This window comes from Lipotes vexillifer, unplaced genomic scaffold, assembly GCF_000442215.2.
Source record: "Lipotes vexillifer unplaced genomic scaffold, Lipotes_vexillifer_v1.1 scaffold168, whole genome shotgun sequence".
Classification (NCBI taxonomy): Eukaryota; Metazoa; Chordata; class Mammalia; order Artiodactyla; family Lipotidae; genus Lipotes; species Lipotes vexillifer.
This window is the reverse complement of record NW_006773947.1, coordinates 4,353,493-4,375,642: the sequence shown is the minus strand read 5'-3', so window position 1 is coordinate 4,375,642 and position 22,150 is coordinate 4,353,493. Positions and strand designations below refer to the sequence as shown.

The window sequence follows — 22,150 nt, the reverse complement described above, 5'->3', positions numbered from 1 at the left end:
TTTAATTTTCTAACCAGGGTAAGCATTGTTATTTTTATGTGTCTGATAATTCCAGTGTCTTAAGTCTTTGTGGGTATGTCTCTAGTGTCTGTTTCTACTGTTTCTCACTGATTGTATCTTACCCCTTTGTGTTTCTTGTTAGTGTTTGATGTTATATTTGAGAAGATATTTGAGGGAATAATTTTGAGGCCTAGGTTAGATACCTTTCTCCAGATAAGAGTTTTCATTACTCCTGCCAGGCACCCTTACAAGGGTGCTACTACTAGTCCAAGATTACCTTAATCTAGCCCAGCTCAAGGCCTGTGATTCCTTAGATAATCGAGAAGACTTGGCACTGGACTGCAATTTGGTTCATCCTTACCTGAGGACGTAGGTCCCAGTCTAGAAGAAGGTTGGGGTAGGATTTATTAGATTCCCCACCTTCCTTGGACTCAGAGATTTATTTTTATCATCCTCACTTCAGGAAGCTGCTAAAAGAGTAGCTCAGTTTTGCAGCCAATTCTTCCTGTTTGGCAGGTATCCTCAAGACAAAAGTGGCTTTGAGTGCTGATGATGCATTGCTTATCTTTCTTGCCTTCTTGATTTTTGCCATATATTCCTCACTGAATGTCAGCTCTTTACTATTTTTAAGAAAACAATTTTCTGTTTCATTGCCTAAAACAATGCTGTGAACGTGGTTTATGCTCTGTAAGTATTCATAGAGTTAATGTAATTTATCTAAGTTTTCAGCTGTCTTTAGAGGGTTAATCTGAATTAATTAATTAGCTAATTAATTAGCCTTCCGTTACTGGAAGCTCAGCGTTTTATTTTTTATTTTTTTTGCAGTACGCGGGCCTCTCACTGTTGTGGCCTCTCCCGTTGCGGAGCACAGGCTCCGGACGCGCAGGTTCAGTGGCCATGGCTCACGGGCCCAGCTGCTTCGCGGCATGTGGGATACTCCTGGACCGGGGCACGAACACGTGTCCCCTGCATCGGCAGGCGGACTTTCAACCGCTGCGCCACCAGGGAGGCCCAGCTTTTTATATTTTTTAACAGTTTTATTGAGATGTAAATTCACATACCATACATTTCACCATTGAAAATGTACAGTTTACTGTTTTTTAGTATATTCACAGGGTTGTGCAGTCATCATTACAATCTAATTTTAGAACATTTTAACTTCTAAAAGGAACCCTGTACCCATTAACTGTTACTCTCCGCTTACCTCCATCCTTACCCTGTCTCCCAGGCCCTAAACAACCATTAATCTACTTATTAGTCTCTATGGACTTTCCTATTCTGGACATTTTAAAAATGGAGTAATAAAATATGTGGTCTTTTGTGACTGGCATTTTTTTTTTAACATCTTTATTGGAGTATAATTGCTTTACAATGTTGTGTTAGTTTCTGCTGTATAACAAAGTGAATCAGCTGTACGTATACATATATCCCCATGTCTCCTCCTTCTTAAGCCTCCCTCCCACCCTCCGTATCCCACCCCTCTAGGTGGTCACAGAGCACCGAGCTGATCTCCCTGTGCTACGCTGCTGCTTCCCACTAGCTGTCTATTTTACATTTGATAGTGTATATATGTCAGTGCTACTCTCTCACTTCATGTGACTGGCTTTTTAAACTTAGCTTAATACTTTCAAGGTTCATCTGTGTTGTATTTATCAGTAGTTCATTCCTTTTTATGGCTGAATGATATTCTCTATATGGATATACCACATTTTGTCCATTCATCAGTTATTGAACATTTGAGTTGTTTCTGCTTTTTGGCTATTGTAAATAATGCTGCTGTGAACATTTGTGTACAAGTTTTATGTGGATGTATGTTTTCACTTCTCTTGGCTATATACATACATAGGATGGAATTGATGGGTCATTATGGTAACTGTTTTAATTTCTCCTGGATAGATATCTAAGAGTAGAATTACTGGGTCATATGATGACTCTGTATTTAAGTTCTTTTTTTTTAATTGGGGTATAGTTGTTTTACAGTGTTGTGTTAGTTTCTACTGTACAGCAAAGTGAAGTAGAGTTCCCTGTGCTATACAGCAGGTTTTCTTTAGTTATCTATTTTATATGTATTAGTGTATATATGTCAATAATCCCAATCTCCCAATTCATCCCACCCAACCTTTTCCCCGCTTGGTGTCTGTATGTTTGTTCTCTATATCTGTGTCTCCATTTCTGCCTTGCAAACTGGTTCATCTGTACCATTTTTCTAGATTCCACATATATGTGTTCACATACAATGTTTGTTTTTCTCTTTCTGACTTAACTTCACTCTGTATGACAGTTTCTGGGTCCATCCATGTCTCTACAAATGATGTATTTAAGTTCTTGAGGAACTAGCAAACTGTTTCCCAAAGAGGCTGCATCATTTTATCATTGATGTAAGTGCGTTTCAGTTTCCCCGCATCCTTGCTAACACTGACTGTTTGTTGTCTTTTTTATTATGGCCATCCTAGTGAGTGCAAAGTGGTATCTCATGGTTTTGGTTTGCATTTTTGTAATGACTAAAGATGTTAAGCATCTTTTCATGTGCTTACTGGTCATTTGCATGTCTTCCTTAAAGAAATAGTCTATTAAGATTTCTTTGCCCATTTTAAAAATTGGGTTATTTGTCTTTTTATTACTTAGTTGTACAAGTTCTTATTATATTCTGGATACTAGACCCTTATCAGATATATAATTTGTAAATATTTTCTCCCATTCTGTGGATTTCCTTTTCACTTTCTTGATCATGTTGTTTGCAGCAAAAAAGTTTCAAATTTTGATGAAGTTTAATATATCTATTTTTTCTTTTGTTTCTGGTGCTCTTGGTGTCATATCTAAGAAACTGTTGTCTAACTCAGCGGTCCCTGACCTTTTTGGCACCAGGGACTGGTTTCGTGAAAGACAGTTTTTCCACGGACTGGGGTTGGTCGGGGGCATGGTTCAGGCGATGATTCTAGCGATGGGGAGCGGCAGGTGAAGCTTCAGTCGCTCCCCTGCTGCTCACCTCCTGCTGTGCGACCCGGTTCCTAACAGGCCGCGGACCACTACTGGTCCACGGCCTGGGGGTTGGGGACCTCTGGCCTAACCCAGAGTCACAAAGATTTACATCTATGTTTTCTTCTAAGAGTTTTAGCTCTTACATTTAGGTATATGATCCATTTTGAGTTAATTTTTGTATGTGGTGTGAGGTGGGGCTCCAATTTCATTCTTTTTATATGTGGATACCCAGTTGTCCCAGCACCATTTGTTGAAAAAACTATTCTTTTCCCACTGAATTGGCATCTTGCCTTCTTTTTACCTTCAAAATATCAAGATCAATTGAACCTTAGGACCTTGGTACTCTTTCTGCTGTCTGTAATCCTTTTGTTCGTTATTGTCACATTACTGACTTTTGCTGTCACTCAATCTCGGTTTAAATTTTACTACCTTAGAGAGGCTGTCTTTGAGCATCTAATCTAAACCTGCCACCACAGTTACCCATTATCACCACCTGATTTCAAATCTCTTCTTAGAATTTAGCACCACTGGCATTTTCAGTGTGTTTGTGTTGTTCACCTCTGTATTTTCTGTGCCTAGTAACTTCTAATACCAGATATCTAGTCACTATTTAAATATTTGATGAATGAAATTCTATCTCTTTGTGAAATGAAGTGCCCCTTCATAAGTACTGATCTGTGATTTCTTTTTCTGGAATTTACAGAAAACATAAGAACAAGGTTTCAATTCTCAGCCATTCTTTAGTCCTTCCTGTTGATCTCCAGCCTCCACTCTCATTTTTTAAAAAACATTTTAACCTCTTTTTCAATATGCTACATTCCTAAATTGACAAGACGTAGATAAATCACTTTTTTCTTATTAACTAGTTGAAAGACTAACAATATGTTGCTAAAGGTAGCTTTAAACTACATATATATCTTTTAATAAATTATATTTTTAAATTTAATTTTTAAATTATAAAATTACTCAACCTTGTTTCAGAAAATTTGGAAAATGAAGGGAAAAAAAATTCATAATCAATCCTGTCACCCTAACATAAGCTAGGTTGGCATTTGGGGATATCTTCTTGCAGTATTATTTCTTCTTTTTTTACATTTGATTGCATAAGATTCACTAGAGTATATCCCAAGACCTTCAGAAAGCTGTCTTAACGTGTAATTTACCCATTAAATTTAGTAAAGTATGACCTAGATTTTTAACCTGAGAAATATGGCATGTGCTTTGTTGAGTAATAAACAGAAAATGGACAAAGATATTTTAAGTAGTCAATGCTAAATGGTCAGCCAGGTTCATTCACTAGCTTAATGATGTCATCTAGCATACTAGCTTTTAAAAAAAACTTCTTGTTTTAAAATAACTTTAGACGTGAAGAGTTGCAAAGATAGTATAGAGTGCCCAAATAGCTTCACCTAATGTTAACTTCTTACATGCCATGGTACAGTTATCAAAACTAAGAAATCAACATTGGTGCAGCACTGTTAGCTACAGACTTTATTTGGATTTTACCAGTTTTATCAGTGCTTTGTTTTTTAAGGATCCAATATGGGATCCTGTATTACTTAGTTGCGATGTCACTTTAATCTCCCCAATCTACCCAGTCAGTGACAGTTCCTCAGTCTTTGCTACTTTTTCATGACTTTGACAGTTTTGAAGAGCACTGGTCAGATAATTCGTAGAATGTCCTTCAATTCATGTTTGTGTGATGTTTTTCATAATTAGATTGAGGTTATGGATTTGGGGAAGAAGACCACAGAGGTGATGGGCCCTTCTCAGTGGGTCGTTTCAACATGGTTATTGATGTGTCTTTTTACTGGGGGTGTTATCTTTCATCACTTATTTAAGATATTATCCTTGATCACCATATTTCTCTACTACAAAGTTACTATTTTCCCCTTTGTAATTAATAAATATTTGGAGGGAGATACTTTGAGGCTATGCAGATACTTTTTCTCCTTAGACCTTTGCCAGCTGAGTTTAGTACTGTTCATCGTGGATCTTGCCTGCAGTGATTATTATTAGGTGGTCCTGGTGGTGATTTTCTATTTCTTTCATTCCTTCTGCGTTTATGAATTGGGAGTCTTCTCTAAAGGCGAGTTGTCTTGGGAATTCCCGGGCGGTCCAGTGGTTAAGAGTCCGCGTTTCCAATGCAGGGGGCCTGGGTTTGATCCCTGGTCGGGGAACTAAGATCCTACAAGCCTCGCAGTGCAGCCAAAAAAAAAGAAAAGAAAAGAAAAGAGTTGTCTCTTCTCCTTTGTTTACTTGTAATTCAGTCATCTATTTCAGTATGAACTCATGGATATTTATTTTATATGGGTTATAATCTCATAATATCATTATTTACTTTGTTGCTCAAATTTTTATAGTTTTCCCCATTGGGAGCTCTTTCATGTAGGCGAGGATAGTCCAGGCACATCTTGTATTTTCCCTGCCCAACCCCTGGAATCAGCCACTTCTCCAAAGAGCCTGATTTGTTTTACTTTAAAATGGTATTTAGAAGACAAGATCTGGGACCTAGATAATGCTAATTGTTACTAGAACATCACTGCTTCTAAGCCCTCTCAGTAGACAGAGCTTGGAAAGATACATATGTATGCTAACATGTATATGTAAGCATCTGTATTTCTGTATTTGTCTACATTTTTTTTAATGACCAACAACAAAAACAATGCTATCATAGTGACTGATAACTTGTGAGTCTTATCTAGCACCAATAGATCTGCTTATTTATAACTTCTTTCCCCGACAGCGAGAAACCTGGCCCTCACTATATTTCCTATAAATATTGTTATACATTCACACTTTTTGAATAATACAATTTCTATTTGTGCTTCAGCAAAATTATAAATTACTACATATTGCATTCTGTAAAATGGTTCTAGAATATTCATAAATAACAAGGATCAATATATCTGTTACAGTGTATACAGAATTCGGCATACTCTAAAGGCACCTCAAAGAAATGAATTTTAGAAAGAATTTGAAAATCAAGTGTGATGTTATTCTGACTTGATCTTTTGCTTAATTATGGATTTATCATTTTATGTATTTTGGTTATATGACAACAAAGTTATACTCTTAAACAACTTTAGGTGTTTGATGGATTTGCTTTGAAAATCTTTTTTTTCTTTAATAGGTCTTAACTTGCAGAGTCAGTTTAATCTGGAAAATGTCACTGTTTTCAATACCAATGAGCAGGAAAGCACATTGGGTCAAAAGGTGAGGCTGATATGAAATCTAACATAACATATTTTAAGTTTGTTATTGAGATAACTCAGATCAATGGGTCTTCTAAATCAAAAATTTTAAAAACCTTTGTTTTCAATTTATAGAAATAATATGTATTCTGTGTAGGAAAAAAATGCAAACAAAATAGAAATATTTAAAATAAAAAGTACAGCTACCCCATAATCCAAGGTCCCAAAGATAACCACTCTTAACATTCTTTTTTTGTCCTTACAGGACTTTTTGTGTGTATGTAGGTTTATTCCAAAATTGAGGTCATACAATACATACTGTTCTGAAAATCACTTTCTTCTTTTAACAGTATGAAATGGTTGCATTTCTGCATCAGTACATTTAGATTTGTCTCTGTGTTTTAATGTCTCATGATAAGTCTTTGGATATATCACAGTCTCCTGTCACTGAGCATTTAGATAATCTCTAATAGTGAAAACTTGTTAACAACATAATAGTAAATAGTATTTTGTATATCATTGCTAAACTATGTAGGTGTCTCCTTAGGATAAATTTCGATAAGTGAAATTTCTGTGTCAAAATAAATGCATGTATCAAATTTTGATAACTGTTGCCTGGGTACTTCTCAAAAAAGTTGTACCCATTTATACCACCCCCAGTGGCACATAGAGAATGCCTTCCCATTTCCCCACAGCCTCACGCCAACATGGGGAATTACCAGTTTTTAAAAATTTTTTCTTAATTGATACATACTTGAAAGGTAAGTCGTCTTTGTTTTAACTTACATTTCTTTGGTTATTAATGAAGTCGAGGAACTTACTGCATGTTTATTGGAATATATTTTTCTTCTGTGCTGATTAGAAACAATGAGGAAGAGAATTGCCTATTCATGACATTTGCCCATTTTACTGCTGAAATGTCTTTTACTATTGATGTGTAGAAACTCATTATATAGAATATTATTAATTCATTCCTACTGTGTGTTGATACATTTTTTTCCTCAGTTTATGGTTTTTCTTGTAACTTTATAGTTTTCTGTATGGAGCTATTAAATTTGGATATAGTAATATTAACATTTGTTGGTCTTTTGTTTTAGTGTTTCTAGCCTTGTGTCATACTGAAGGCTTCCACTCCACAGGAGTATGTAATTCTTTGTTTTCTTCTGTTGCTTTTATGATTTTATTTTTTCTTTTAAATCTTTTACCCAGCAGGAAGGTTGGGGTTTGGAGTAAGTTGAGTTATAATTTAATTTTTTCTAAATGGTGAGCCAGTTATCTCAGAACCATTTGTTAAGTAATCCATCATTTGCCGACTGATTTTTTCAAAAGGACATCAGCAAGATCAACTTTATTTTTAAAGATTATTTATTTATTTATCTATCTATCTATTTATTTATTGGTGCGTTGGGTCTTCGTTACTGTGCACGGGCTTTCTCTAGTTGTGGCGAGCCGGGGCCACTCTTCGTTGTGGTGCGCGGGCTTCTCATTGCGGTGGCTTCTCTTGATGCAGAGCATGGGCTCTAGGCACACAGGCTTCAGTAGTTGTGGCAAGTGGGCTCAGTAGTTGTGGCTCACGGGCTCTAGAGTGCAGGCTCAGTAGTTGTGGTGCACGGGCTTAGGTTTCTTTCTCCACAGCATGTGGGATCTTCCCAGGCCAAGGCTCAAACCCGTGTCCCCCTGCATTGGCAGGCAGATTCTTAATCACTGCGCCACCAGGGATACCCCCTAAAGATTATTTTTGATGTGTCCAGAAGACAGTCAAGAGCTGGCAAATTTTTGGACATTCAGCACCTGCTCTTCATTTAAGAGCAACTTATAAAGTTTAAAAAATTATTAATTAGATGTAACTAATATTTCACTGTAAATTAATCAGAGTACTTAATTTATCCCTTAAATTGTAATCATTGTCAATTTGGAAATGATATTGACTTTAAGATTTTTCAAAATCTGTCTTTCCCTTTTATGTATCTTTTAGGTATTTCTTGGACTATTCTATGTAAACTTGTTATTTTAAAGTGGGGGGGTGGGATGAATTGGAAGATTGGGATTGACATATATACACTATACTATGTATAAAAGAGATAACTAATGAGAACCTACTGTATAGCACAGCGAACTCTACTCAATGCTCTGTGGTAACCTAAAAGGAGAGGAAATCCAAAAACGAGGGGATATATGTATACGTATAGCTGATTCATTTTGCTTTACAGTAGAAACTAACACAACATCATAAAGCAACTATACTCCAATAAAAATTAATTATTAAAAAAATTTTTTTCAATATGGAGCTGTACACCCAACATATCCTAAAGTGTTCCCAGATAATAAGTGTTATGTGTACAGGAGGGGGAAGATTTTCAAGGTCAAATTAAAGTTGGGGACAAAAACTACTTAAATTGCTTTGAGTTATTTACTGTGGTTCTTGGAATCCTTAGTGTACTAATGATCTTCTCACTTTTCCAACAAGTCATTGTATACTATGTTTCCAAATCATATTTTGCCATAGATTCTCTATTCCCAGAGAGAATGTACTGACTGTGTTTGGAAAAGTACTGGTTTAAAACTTTGCACTATGTTTTTTGTTGTTGTTGTTGTTTTTAATGAATAGGTATTTATATTTATATTCTTTTATTATTATTTATTTATATAAATATTTAATATTTATTTGTTTATTTAATATTTATTTATTTTGGCTGCAACTGTTCTTAGTTGCGGCACGCGGGATCTTAGTTGTGGCATGCATGTGGGATCTAGTTTCCTGACCAGGGATCGAACCCGGGCCCTCTGCATTAGGAGCGCAGAGCCTTACCCACTGGACCACCAGGGAGGTCCTTGCACCATGTCTTCATGACTATCTTATATTATTGTCGTACTGCTCTTGAGTTCTCAGATCCCTGTCATATAGAATTCTCCTCTGCCTGACAACTGCTTCATGACAGGATGTACATTCTTTTAATTTAGCACATGGAGGACAGAGAAGAAGGAATGGATGTGGAAGAAGGTGAAATGGGGGATGATGAAGCTCCAACAACTTGGTGAGTGTTTAGAAGTTCAGATTTCTTGATTCACAAAGATAATACCTTATGACTTATCAGGTACTAAGGTGAGAATGTAGACAGGGAGGAAAGAGATCATGCTTATAGATTTCTTTTGTTTGTAACTTTAATGTATATCACTTAAAATTACAACTCCAGAATCACTAATGGGCTGTATCAGTTGGTTTCTAAATTGTGTGCAGGCAGTCCATTGTTTAGGTGTAAACTACCTTATATATATTCATAACGTTTGAAAAACCAACTACAGGCAACCTACGCACTCCTTCCCTTCTCCCTTCCATTTCATTTTGAGATCATCGTGCTGTGTGGATCACTGAACCTACTTCCTGTTTCCCATATAAAATTACAGTCTTACTTGGAATATTTGTATGGGCATGAAGCTTAGCACAGATGCTAACTGTAATCCATAGGTTCAACTTGTTAAGGTTTATTTGGAAAGAATGGAGTAAGATAGTATACGTATACATATAGCTGATTCACTTTGTTATATAGCAGAAACTAACACAACACTGTAAAGCAATTATACTCCAATAAAGATGTTTAAAAAAAAATATGTATTGACACTGAAGATTTGTAACACAGCCGAATTAGAAATTGAATTAGTAATGCCATTTTTGTAATACTAAGTTGATATGTACCTAGTGTGTTTGTTTCATACTAGGTCTTAGTGTGTTGGTTAGGATATAATGCCTAGGGCTTTTACCATTAGAGTCAAATTAACATTAGCTTAAACAACATAGAAATTGATTTCTTTCTCATGTAAAAGTCTGAAGACAGGTGTTCAGAAGACAGGTGTTCAGGGCTGATGCAGTAGCACTCTTCAGGGAGATTGTCTAGGGACCCATGTTCCTTCTAACTTCTTGTTCCACCATGCCTTGGTATTTGCTCTTTTTCATATAGTCCAGGATGGTTCATCATCATATCTGCATTCTAGCCAGAAAAAGGGAAAATGGTAAAACATGGCCCCTATAAGACATACGACTTCCGCTCCCCACTCAACTGGCCAGAATTTAATCACATGGCCACACCTAGTGCAGGAGAGGTTGGGAAAGAGAGCCTTAAATTCTGAATGTATCCAGCCAAAATTCAGGGGTTCCACCACTGAAGATAAAGAGGGAATAGAGGTCTATGAACCCCCTGAAATTATTTATAGTCGTTTATATAAATATTTATGAATTTGTGTACTTTTCTGGGGAAAGAAGCCATGGCTTTCATTATCTTTTTCAGAGGATATGTGACCCAAGAAAAGTCAAAGCATTTAGATATTTCTAAAAGAACTTAAATGATTTATTTAATGTAACATTTATTTTATCAGCTCCATTCCAATTGATTACAACCTATACCGAAAATTTTGGTCACTTCAGGATTACTTTAGGAACCCTGTGCAATGCTATGAGAAAATTTCATGGAAAACTTTTCTCAAGGTGAGTTGCCAATTACAGACTACCAAAAGCCCAATATTTTGTAGCTAATGGCAGAGTCAGAACTTGACTCTTGTCCAGCATACTTTTCACTATATAGTTCTACCTCTTACGTTTTTATACCTATTTCATAACATAGAAGCTAAATTGTAAATTAATATATAAACAATTGATTTTGAGAGTAGTTTATAAATGACTTGAGGATTTAAAATTTAGTAATTACAGCCTTGGTTTTTTTTTTTTTACATAGTGAGTATTGTCAACATGAATTGATGAACTTTTGCAGAATACATCCTGCCTTTCCACAAAATTATTTCAGCTATCCTCTAAGAATAGGACTCTGCATACTATGGCTTTGGACCACATCCAGCCTACTGCCTACTTTTGCAGACAAAGTTAATTTTGTCACACAGCGACACCAATTATTTACGTGTTATCTGTGGTTGTTTTTGTGCTATAATGGCTGACTTGAGTAGTTGTGATTGAGACCATTTGAGCCATATAGTCTAAAATATTTACTACCTGACTGTTTACAGGAAAAGTTTACTAATCTCTTTTTTTATAAGAATCCTCTGTATTTCTTTTTCTTGGCTCCTTAAAGGTCAGTTTGTCCTTTTTGTTGTCATCAAAATCTAAAGTTAATAGGTAGCTCTTAAAAGTAGCATGGTGTGTTTTCTGTGTTACCTTTTAAAGTTTTTATTTTATATGAAGTATCTTTTTTTTCCCCATAACTATCCAAATTAAGATTAAGTGGTAAGTGAGAAATCATCTGGAATTGTTCCTCAACTGGATAGACTTTGACATCATTTTTTAATTTGGTCACAGTGTTTAGCACAAGAAATGCTTGAGAGTTCCGTTGCTGATTAAACAGCTACTTTTACTGGTAAATTTCTGTATACTCTCAAAGCATTCCTTTCTCTGTTTGCCCCTTACACAAACTGCATAAGAAATCACATTTTTCCAGAAGTAGAGAGTTTATTCCTACTTTTATAGTAACCATGATATCTCACAAAAAATAGTTTTACCCTCATTTTGCTGTCATAATTTTTCTTGTTGAGTGTGCCTTAAGGATGCATATATGGTTAACTGGGAATAAATTGTACATTATTTTGATAAAGAAAAGCACTAAACAAATGATTGGGCAACAATGCCAAATAAAACTAATTGATATTTTTACTTTGCAGTATTCTGAAGAAGTTCTAGCTGTTTTTAAGAGTTATAAATTAGATGATACTCAGGCCTCAAGGAAAAAGATGGAAGAATTGAAAACAGGAGGAGAGCATGTATATTTTGCAAAGTTTTTAACAAGTGAAAAGGTATAAATCTTTCTTTTTCACTTAGCATAGTAAGAAATGTTTTAATTTTCTCTATTTAGCTGATATCCTTTTAAGTTAAATACAGTAGAAAAGTTTCTTTATTTTTGGTTAAAACCGATAAATGTTAGTTTGAGAGTCCTATTTCTTCTTGTAGAAGTAAGATTAATTTAATTTCAAAAGTGAAAAGTTGTTCTGCATTGTCTGTTTCGTAGATTTACTTTGGATTAAATACATTTTAGTTACTTTCAAGTACATAGATTCTGAACCTCAAGTTAGGATTTCATTTGCATTTATGAAAATATTTTGTATAGTTTGCCATTTAGGTACAAATAAGGGGTTTTAAAATTCCCTGTTAATCTTATTTACACAGTTTAATAAGTAATAAGTAAATTTTGTTCAAATACAATGCTAAGGCATTATGCAAGTTTCTAGTCAAGATGGCACATTGAGTTTGTGTTTCGATTCACTCCCTTTGCTCCAAACACATAGCAATGACAGGTAAAATATAAAAAGAGAAAACCAAAAAGACAAAGCTGGGCTTCCAGAGACAAGATAAATATCTTCACAGACCAGAACTGCCAAGTAATAAGTGAAAATGAAGCCTTGGGCCTGCTGACTATATTCCAAGCAGGTGGCGGCAACCAGGAGCTTGGCTACAAGTGAGACCAGATCCATGTGGGACCAGGAGCCAGAGCCATATTCACTGCTTGAAGCCAGAGACTGGGGTAGAACTTAACCCACTTTTGAAAAGAAGCTAAAGTAGATATTACCAGTCTTCTGCCAAAGGCTGTGGTGTCATAGCAAGTTGTGGGTCTAGGGATAACAAAGGCACAACTTTGTGTCCTCTGCTTGCCCTATGACCAGATATGAGATATCCCCAGTATACTCATGAAACAGCTGTTCCAAAAAGTCATCATGAGACTGTTTTCTAGACTTGGGCCCATGGACCTGGTGAAAGAAAGTACAAAACTACTAGATAGAAAAAGGTATACACAGAGATAAAGAAGAAGAAATAAGCAACAATCCCAAAACAAAAGCCTTCCATTCAAAACTCTCTGATAAATTAAAATTCCGAAATCCAGTGCTAAGAAAGATCACCAACAAAATCAACTATTGGGATGTATATTTGTTTATTTTAGATACATAGCCTGACCAAGACTTTAAAATATATATGTTTTGGATAATCAAAGAGATAATTGATAGTACAGCCTCCATGGAGAGTAAGAAATTGTGAAACTGAAACATTTCAGTTGAAATGAAATAAGAAAGTTTAATATGACAACTAATTGGGATTCTTGAAAATGAAAAAATATGATCATTGAAACCAAAGCACAGCACATAGAATTAAACTATAGTTTGGACATAGATAACAAGAGTACTAATGATGAGGAGTTCACCCAGAACACAGCACAGAGACAGATTTTTTTTTGTCAACCTGAAAGCAGTTAAGAGCCATGGAAGATAGATTGAGAAATTCTAGCATATATCTAAGTAGGATTGCCAAAGAACAAAATGGAGAGAATATTGGAGAAACTAAAGGACTGAAGGAAGTCCCAAGTTCTCAGATTAAAAGTGTGCTACAACTACCAAGCAGTATAAAGAAAGATGAATCCATACATCAGTACATTATGCTGTAACTGCAGGTATAGAGAGAAAACCTTAAAAACCACCAAAGAGGGGAGGAAAAAAACCACAAATATACTGGAAAGGAACAGATTTCTAACAGTTATCAATAATAGATAGCAGAAAACAGTGGAGAAATATTTCTGAGAAAAAACTATCAGTCCAGAATTTCATACCCAGCTAAATGCACTCAAGACTGTAGATGAAATAAAGACATTTTCATTCTAAGACCAGGAAAGCATACCACTCTAAGACCATCATTGTGAAAAACTACTAAAGGATGATCTTCAAGAAGAAAGAAAGTGAATCCATAAGAAAGGAGTGGAATACAGAAAGCAATTGTGAGCACAGAAATTGAAAAATATTTCAGTTTACTATTGACTAAAAACAAAAAAGTCATAATAACTGATTTTTTAAAATTTTTAATGTAGTATGTAAACTAGATAACAATAAGAATCAGAGAGGGGGAAACATGTTTAGTGAGTAATTTAAGCATATGCTACAGTCCTTGTAATTTAAGCATATGCTACAGTCCTTGTAATCCTCAGGAGGAGAAAAGGAATGCTGAATAACTTTAGACATTATTATATTAAAAGGGAAACCACCAAAGGAAAAACATCCTGTAGCTCTCAAATGGCAAGGGGACAACAAGGAATATAGACTACTTTATAAATCCAACAGATGGCAGGAAGGGAGGAAAAAAAGAGAGAAGGGTAGGTAAGTCCGAATATATCAGTAATGACTGTATAAACTGATTTAATTTACCTAATAAGAGAGATTATCACATTGGATTTTTTTAAAATCCAGATATATTTATTCATTTAAATGAAACAGACATATAAAACTCTTTAGTTGAATAAAGAATTCAAAATTTTATTTTACCGTATGTAGAAAGGGAAGAAAATTCCAAAGCCTCCTCTAACTTAACAAAGAAGCTTCCCAAAGATATATACCTTTCAGAAAGCTTGAGCTATCAATTTAAATAATATTATCAAGGCAAAACAGTTAAAAAATACAACAACCAGTAAGAGTTGTATGCTTTTAGCAGTTAAAGGTCACATTTCTCAGGACATGACAACTATTTCAAAACCCTGGATATCTTAAAAGATTTTTTTTTTTTGGACAGTTGACATTTCCAAGGACATTTTAGAAAGCAGTTATACATTTTCAGAGACATCTCCACATTGGAATGTAAAATCAGTGCTTTTGTATCGATCTCCATTCACCACTTTATCAGAACTGGGCCCTGAATAGTGTCTCCCTTACTGACTCTTTATGAGCTTTGTTTCACCAGCGGCACAGACAGCATGAGCTTTCAGGGTTAAGCACTGGAATTCCATTAGGTAACGTTTTGATAGAGGGAAAAGCAGGTTTTAGAAGCTTAAAACTTTACAATACGGGAAACAAAAAAGGCACAGAGAATTGCAACAAAGAATGTAAGGCATGGGATGTTTTGCATCTTCACTTCCATTTGTTGCCTCTTAAGCAGTAACTTTATCTTAAATTTCAACCTATAAAAGAACCCTTCCTGTGCAATCTTCCTGTTTTTCCTATGTATTTCCAATGTTTATTACTCAGCATGCAAGTGAAAATATTTGTAATGCACCACCTATAGCACCATTTGATAAGTTTTAATGCTTCACTAAAAGAAGCCTTCTAGCATTTCTGTAACACCTTACATGATGTTTTACATCCCAGGATTTCTGAAAAGGCCATCCCACCTAAGTGTGTGCCAATCTAATGTTACTTCTCAACTTTCTTCTGGTTGTAGATTTGGTAAATGACAGAAACACTCTTGATTTTTCAGGGATATATTTCTTGCCAGTGAGAGCTAACTTAAGTGAAATCAAAAGCCATTTAATTATTTAGAGTATAATTCTATAGCCCATCGTTTCAGCGGTGAGCAGGTTTAGGAGAGTGGTCTTGTCATTACAAGGTTAGGTCCTTCATCACTCAAATAGAGCATATAGCCTCATTTGATGGCCGTGTTATTACCCGGAACCCTTGTGTTTTGCTTACATGAATGTGGTCAAAACTTTTTCTTAGGAGAGTTTTCCTTATATCATTCTTAGGAAGGATGATATAACCTTTCTAGTTAGAGACAGGCCAATCATGTAGCAGCTTCAGGTAGGCACAGATTTTACAGATAAAATAGATATGTTTCTAACTTATCATACCTTCTTTCTTAAAGGTGGAAGTTTCCACTAGAAACTCATGCCTAGGGTATGATTGTAAACACTAATTTCCAACAATATAGTTCCCTTGTTAATGTAGCAAAATAATCCCTGGATTATTATTTTTAGTGGAGAACTGCCGGTTCCTTAAGTTTAGTCCAGAGTCATACTGAGAAATTTTAAGGGAGGATTTCACCTCTTATTTGTCCAGTTTATCATACTATGTGAAGGGCACTGTATTATTATAGGAATTTCTCCCTCAGTACTGTGTAGCATGTAAAAGTAGAACCAACATTTTAAAACAAAATTCCAAGTATCATGAGTGTTAGCATGATGGTTAAAGGAATGTATTTTTGTATCTTTGAGTTCTTACAGAAAAAAGCCCAGCCAGTAACTAGGTATGAGCTTCAGGGTTACCCAGTTCTTCAGAATACCGACTCCTCTTCCCCTTACAGTTGAGACTCAGTGACCTAATGAAAAAGATTCGGGGGAATACTCCAGAGCTATCAGTTACCAGAGTGGTTGCCCCAGAGTCACACACTAGTGTGGTCATTAGGCCGTTCTTGTTCATGGAGGTAAGAGAAATAACAATTCTTCCCAGACTCTGCATTGTATGAAGAGCTCTCAAATAAGAACTTTTAGTCACTTAAAAAAAAAAAAGTTCCTGGCAGAAAGAAGCTATCAGTACAGCCTTAAAATTTTCATACTTTCTCTATCAATTTGAGAGATAGCCAAGGCTGAGTGTTTATGTAGTGAAGGCAAAGACAGGTCTCATCTTTTATGAGACACACTACAACCTAGTTAGGAAATGACCTCAGAAGTAAGACCCTCCTATAGACAGGCAGGCTAACCACTTTCCTATAATTTCCTTTAGTTTCATCAGTTGTTTCATATGGGACTCCTTTTAAACAGGTTTGGGAGGTTTTTGGACAACTCTGGAACACTGCTTGAGTTTTCCTTGTCTGCAGCCAGAGAAAGAGCCAGCCCTCCAAATAGTTCCAGGAGTGTACCATGAGGTTCCTGGAGTTTATCAGAAATTTAAGTAGAAACTAGATCATTGATCCCTGTGCCCCCAGGGGAAAAAAGTTATAGCAAAAAGCTGTTAAATGGGTGGCGCTGACATTTTCTTATAGGTCCAAGATGGAAGGCCTTACACTTTAAAAATCATATAAGCACTCAGCAGTTCTCAATGAGAACGGAGCAGTGTTTTCCACTGATGAACCTTGATGTAAATCAGTTGTTAGACTTTACGTCTTGACACCATCCATCTGAGTTAACTGGTTGGGCTTCTCACAACCGTGATTAGAATATTTGACACACTTGATCCAGGCTTTGAAGTAATCTAACACAACATTATCTAGCACATCAGTATTGGCCCTTGGGTGGCCACTGGGGAAGTATCAGAAATTTAGTTGGCCTACCATTAATATTTCATAAGGAGAGAAACCATATCTTCTGTTTACTATAGATCTCATTGTCATATGAGCTGTAGGCAATGTGTCTAACCACTATAGTTGAAATATATACAAACTCTTGGGTTAGTTTATTTTTCAGAATTCTCTTTTAATGTTTGCCTTTCTCTGCTGAATTCCAGTTCTATGGCATGAAGGCATTGATGAATCGTTAGGGTTTTACAAACTGCAGTTTGTTTGAAGACTTTTGCTGACACTCATGTCAGTTTTAACATATGGGTGTACTTCCACTCATCTGAAAAGGTAAACACAATTACTAAAGTTTTACATGCATAAAATCAATCTGAAATGGTCCACAAGGTGGGAGGCATGAGCTGCCCTCTTTATTGTGACACTCCTGTACTCTGTGGGCCTGACACAGGGCAGCTCCATAAATACCATTGAACATATTGGAAAGTTTAGAGCATACTCATCATTCTTTATTATTTTTAGAATCCCTTCTGTGTGTGAGTCAATCCATAGTTATGAAAGCAAGATAAGAGTAAATTCTTTGGTGATGCCAAGCAGCCATTTAGGAAAGACTAAAGATAGGGTTAAAAAAATACCCTGCCAGTGTAGACTGGATTTGGAGCCTAGTTCTGAAGAAGGACAAAGTGTTTTATGTCACGTGTGTAGGTCACAAATAAAGTGAGAGGTAAAAATTACCACTTTAAATGCATTAATGAAAAATTTAAGAGTGACAAATTGAGAGTTCAGGAAGCTAAAAAAGATATGGAATAAACCTCAAGAGAGAAGTAAGTGATAATAATAGCACAAATTAATGAAATAGAACAAAGAAACTATAGAACATATCAGGGAAACCAAAGGCTTTGAAAAGAAAAATTTTATAAAAAGAATTTTTGTAGAAGTTCTTGTAGAACAGGCCTGACTAAGGAAAAAAGTGAAAACGTACCAATAAACAAAATAGGAGTAATTGGAATTACAGAGACAGTAAAATGTGTAAGAGACTATATTTAAATCTAATGAAATAGTAATTCTGTAGAAAAACTTAATTACCAAAATGAATTCACAAAGAAATTAAAAGCCTGAATAAACATGTAACTATTAAAGAAATAGTAATCAAAGTGACACCTTTCAAATGACATCAGTCCCAGATTTTTTTAGGTACGTATTATCAGCACTTCAAGGAATAGAGGAAAAGCAACCAAGGTCCTTATATGAGATTAATAACTTTTAAATAAAACACCAATAAGGACAGAACAAGAAAAAAAGTGTATATATCAATTTCACTTATGAATAGAGATGAAAAATATATTGTAAAAACTCACAAATCAATTTTTTAAATTGATAGTAGCTATTTTTAAAAAATAGAGACTAGGGGCTTCCCTGGTGGCGCAGTGGTTAAGAATCCGCCTGTCAGTGCAGGGGACACGGTTTCGAGCCCTGGTCCGGGAAGATCCCACATGCCATGAAGCAACAAAGCCCGTGTGCCACAACTACTGAGCCTGCGCTCTAGAGCCCACAAGCCACAACCACTGAGCCCATGTGCCACAACTACTGAGCCCATGTGCCACAACTACTGAGCCCATGTGCCACAACTGTAGCCTGTGCGCCTAGAGCCTGTGCTCCGCAACAAACAGAAGCCACCACAATGAGAAGCCCGCGCACAGCAACGAAGACCCAATGCAGCCAATAAATAAATAGATAGGTAAATAAATTTAATAAAGTAAATAAAAAATAGAGACTAAATAATATTTATAATAATATTTAAGTCTCTAAATAATAGACTTAATATTTATTAATATTTTAATAATCCCAGGATTGTAAGTATGATTCAATACCAGAAGGATTAATATGAAATTAACAGATTAATGGTTTTTAAATAAAAACTATGACCATCTCAGATGCCAAGAAAATTATTTCAATACAATCTAATACTCATTACAAAACCAAATCAGAAGTAGAAGGGAATTTTCTCTAACTTGATTAAGGGGATTGACAAAAACCCTATAGCAAGCATCATATATAATGATCAAACTTTCAAAACTATTCTCAGTAATTTCAAGAGCAAGACACGGATATCTACCAACCATATTTCTGTTCAACGCTGTAGTGGAGGACCTACATTTCAATAAGAGAAAACAAAACAGAAATGAGAGTTATATGTATTGGAGAGAAAAGACTGAACTGTCTCTAATTGAAGGCAATATAATTGTCTACAGAGAAAATCCAAGAGAACCAACAAACTGAATTAAGGAGGCTTCAGCAAAGTTACAAAAGAAACATCAATAGTGTTCCTATAAGTAACTGGTTACAAAATGTTATTTAAAACAGCAATGAAAACTAATACCTATGAGTAATCTTCATGGATAAAATTATAAAAATAAAGAGATATGACTACATTTATAGATAGGAAGACCCAGTGCAACTTCTCCCCAAATGTGTCCATAAATTCAGTGTATTTTAAATCAAATCCCAACAGGCTTTTTGAGGGAACTTGAATAGTTGATCTTAAAGTTTTTATGGAAAAGCAAAAAGCCAGGAGTAACTAAGCCAAGAGTAACTACTTCCTCCTAAGAAGGAACAGTTGCCCTATCAGATATAGATACTAAGACCTATAAAGCTCTAATAATTAAAACAGTAAGTATTAGTACAGTTATAAAGAAGAAAAAGGAACTAGGACTAGACAAAGTGAAAAGACAAGCCACAAAGTAGGAGAAGATATTCACCATCTCCAGAACTGAGGAAGATTAGTATTTTGAATATACCGTTGACAAAAAGACAACCAAATGGAAAACTGGAAAGATGGTATGAACAGGTAATTTACAGATGTAGAAACCTGAATAGCTAATGAGCTTATAAAAGATGCTAAATGTCACTAGTAGCCAAAGAAATTAAAATGATGAGATAATCACTTCACATTTGTCAAATTGACCAAAATTAAATATCCTAACAATAAATGAAATGTATTGGCAAAAGTGTGGGGAAAGGAGAACTTTAACACACTGCTGGTTGAAGTATAAATTGATACAGCCACTTTGCAGAGTAATTTTATAATAAAGAGCAAAGTTAAAACTTCTAAGATATGGGCCCTAGAGAATCACACATATGCACAAGGAAATATATGACTCATTGTAACTTAGGTGTTTGCAAGTGAAAGTGTGGAAATGACCTAAATGTTCATAAGCAGGAGACTGGGTGGGTGGTAAATTATGGTAAATTTATACCCTCGAGTTTTATAAAGCACTGAAAATGGGTGACTTAGGATGGGGGTTGGCACATTACTTACTGCCTATTTCTGTAAATCAGTTTATTGGCTCACAGCCATGCTCACTCCTTTACGTGTCGTCTGTGGCTGCTTCTGCATGGCAACAGAGATAAGTAGTCAGGACGAGGACTGTATGACCATAAAGCCTAAAGTAATTTACTGACCCTTAACAGAAATTTGCCAACCCCTAAACTAGAGCTACATGTATCAAGTTGTGTAAATGTCAAACATAATATATGAAAGATAGCTTATTGCAGAATAATGTGTGTAGTATAGAGTTTGAAAACATGCAGAATACCTTGATATTTATAGATGCCTCTATATGTATAATAGTGTAAAATATGCATTAGAATCAGCAACACTGAATACATGGTAGTGCTTTCCATAGTGGAGGGACCTTATAGAGGGGCTTCAACAGTTTTGATAATATTCTGTTTCTTTAAGAAATGTGGAACAAGTAAAAATGTTAGGATTTGATGAGTAACTGGATCGTGAGACATGAATGTTGTATTAACTGTACCTTTTTGAACTTTAAAAAATACTCCACAATTTGAAAATTGGATATTTTCATCTGACGTGTTAATAATCATAAATTAGTAAGAATTTAATTAATGAGAATGCTCTTAATATTTTGTTTTTTAGTAAATATTTTTCAAGCATTTTGTGTTAAAGTAACAGAAATGGAAGATTTCATACTTCAGTTTAATTTTTCCAGAGCATTGTTTTGCTTTTAAATTTTTTTATTATGAAGTTTCAAATGTGCAGAAAGAAATATTGTTTGTATGTACGATTTATTGACAGAAAGGCACATAAGAATAACTAAGAAGAGTAGCCTGAGCCTTTTTAGGTTTAGAATAATAATCAGGAAGGCTGAGGCCTGAGCTAAGAGGTGTAGTAAAAGCTAAGGACAATAAAAGGCCCTTTGTTCACAAAACAGACAGCAAAGAAATATTTAACCCAATGCATGATGTAAATGGTGTAATTTTAAAAATAACCGAAGAAAAGCAGGACTAGAAAATATATATTATTGAAGAAAGAATACAGTTGATAGTCCCACCTCTTACTAACTAGCTGTGTAACCTTGCAGGGGTCATTTTCTTAAGGATAGTGTGATGCAGTTAGTTTAAATGATCAAACTAGTCCCCTCCCACCTGTGATTCAATGTCTTGTTGACTCCTGTTTTCAATCCATTGTTTCTGTCAAAAAAAATTATCATCCAACATAAAAAGTAAATGTGGAATAGGGGACTTAAAGCTCAAGGTAGATGAAAAGTTCATAAACAGCACCTATTTCTTCAAGCCAGGAGTTCGTGTCTTCACTGTAAGCTAAAGGCCTCAGGGTCTTCAAAGAGGCCAGTCTTTTACTTGCCTCAGTCTTTGTACCTCCTGTTTCTTTCTTCTATACACTCCAACTTTAGGTTTGCTCCTGTGGCTCATGGTTGCTGCTTTTTCCAGGAAGTGTTCCTGAAGTAGTTTAGGCAAATAGATGTATGGTGGAGCCTCTCGGTGAATTAGCCAACACTGGAGAAAAGCAGACTTTGTTGAGGAAATTGGTGTGTTTTATTTTGGACAGGAAATCTGATCAAGTGTCAGTGGGACATTCAAATAGAGATATGTGGGCTTCCCTGGTGGCGCAGTGGTTGAGAGTCCGCCTGCCGAGGCAGGGGACACGGGTTCGCGCCCCGGTCCGGGAAGATCCCACATGCCG

At 35.6% G+C, this 22,150-nt stretch overlaps 1 protein-coding gene across 1 annotated transcript in view; it reads left to right on the top strand.

Annotated features, from left to right (window-relative positions):
- Positions 1–22,150, top strand: part of THOC1 (THO complex subunit 1) — a 42,727-nt gene that overhangs the window by 9,425 nt on the left and 11,152 nt on the right. The window contains exons 8-11 of the mRNA XM_007448616.1: positions 6,113–6,195; positions 9,135–9,208; positions 10,545–10,653; positions 11,835–11,966. Coding sequence (XP_007448678.1) covers positions 6,113–6,195; positions 9,135–9,208; positions 10,545–10,653; positions 11,835–11,966 — 398 coding nt within the window. The remainder of the gene's footprint in view (positions 1–6,112; positions 6,196–9,134; positions 9,209–10,544; positions 10,654–11,834; positions 11,967–22,150) is intronic.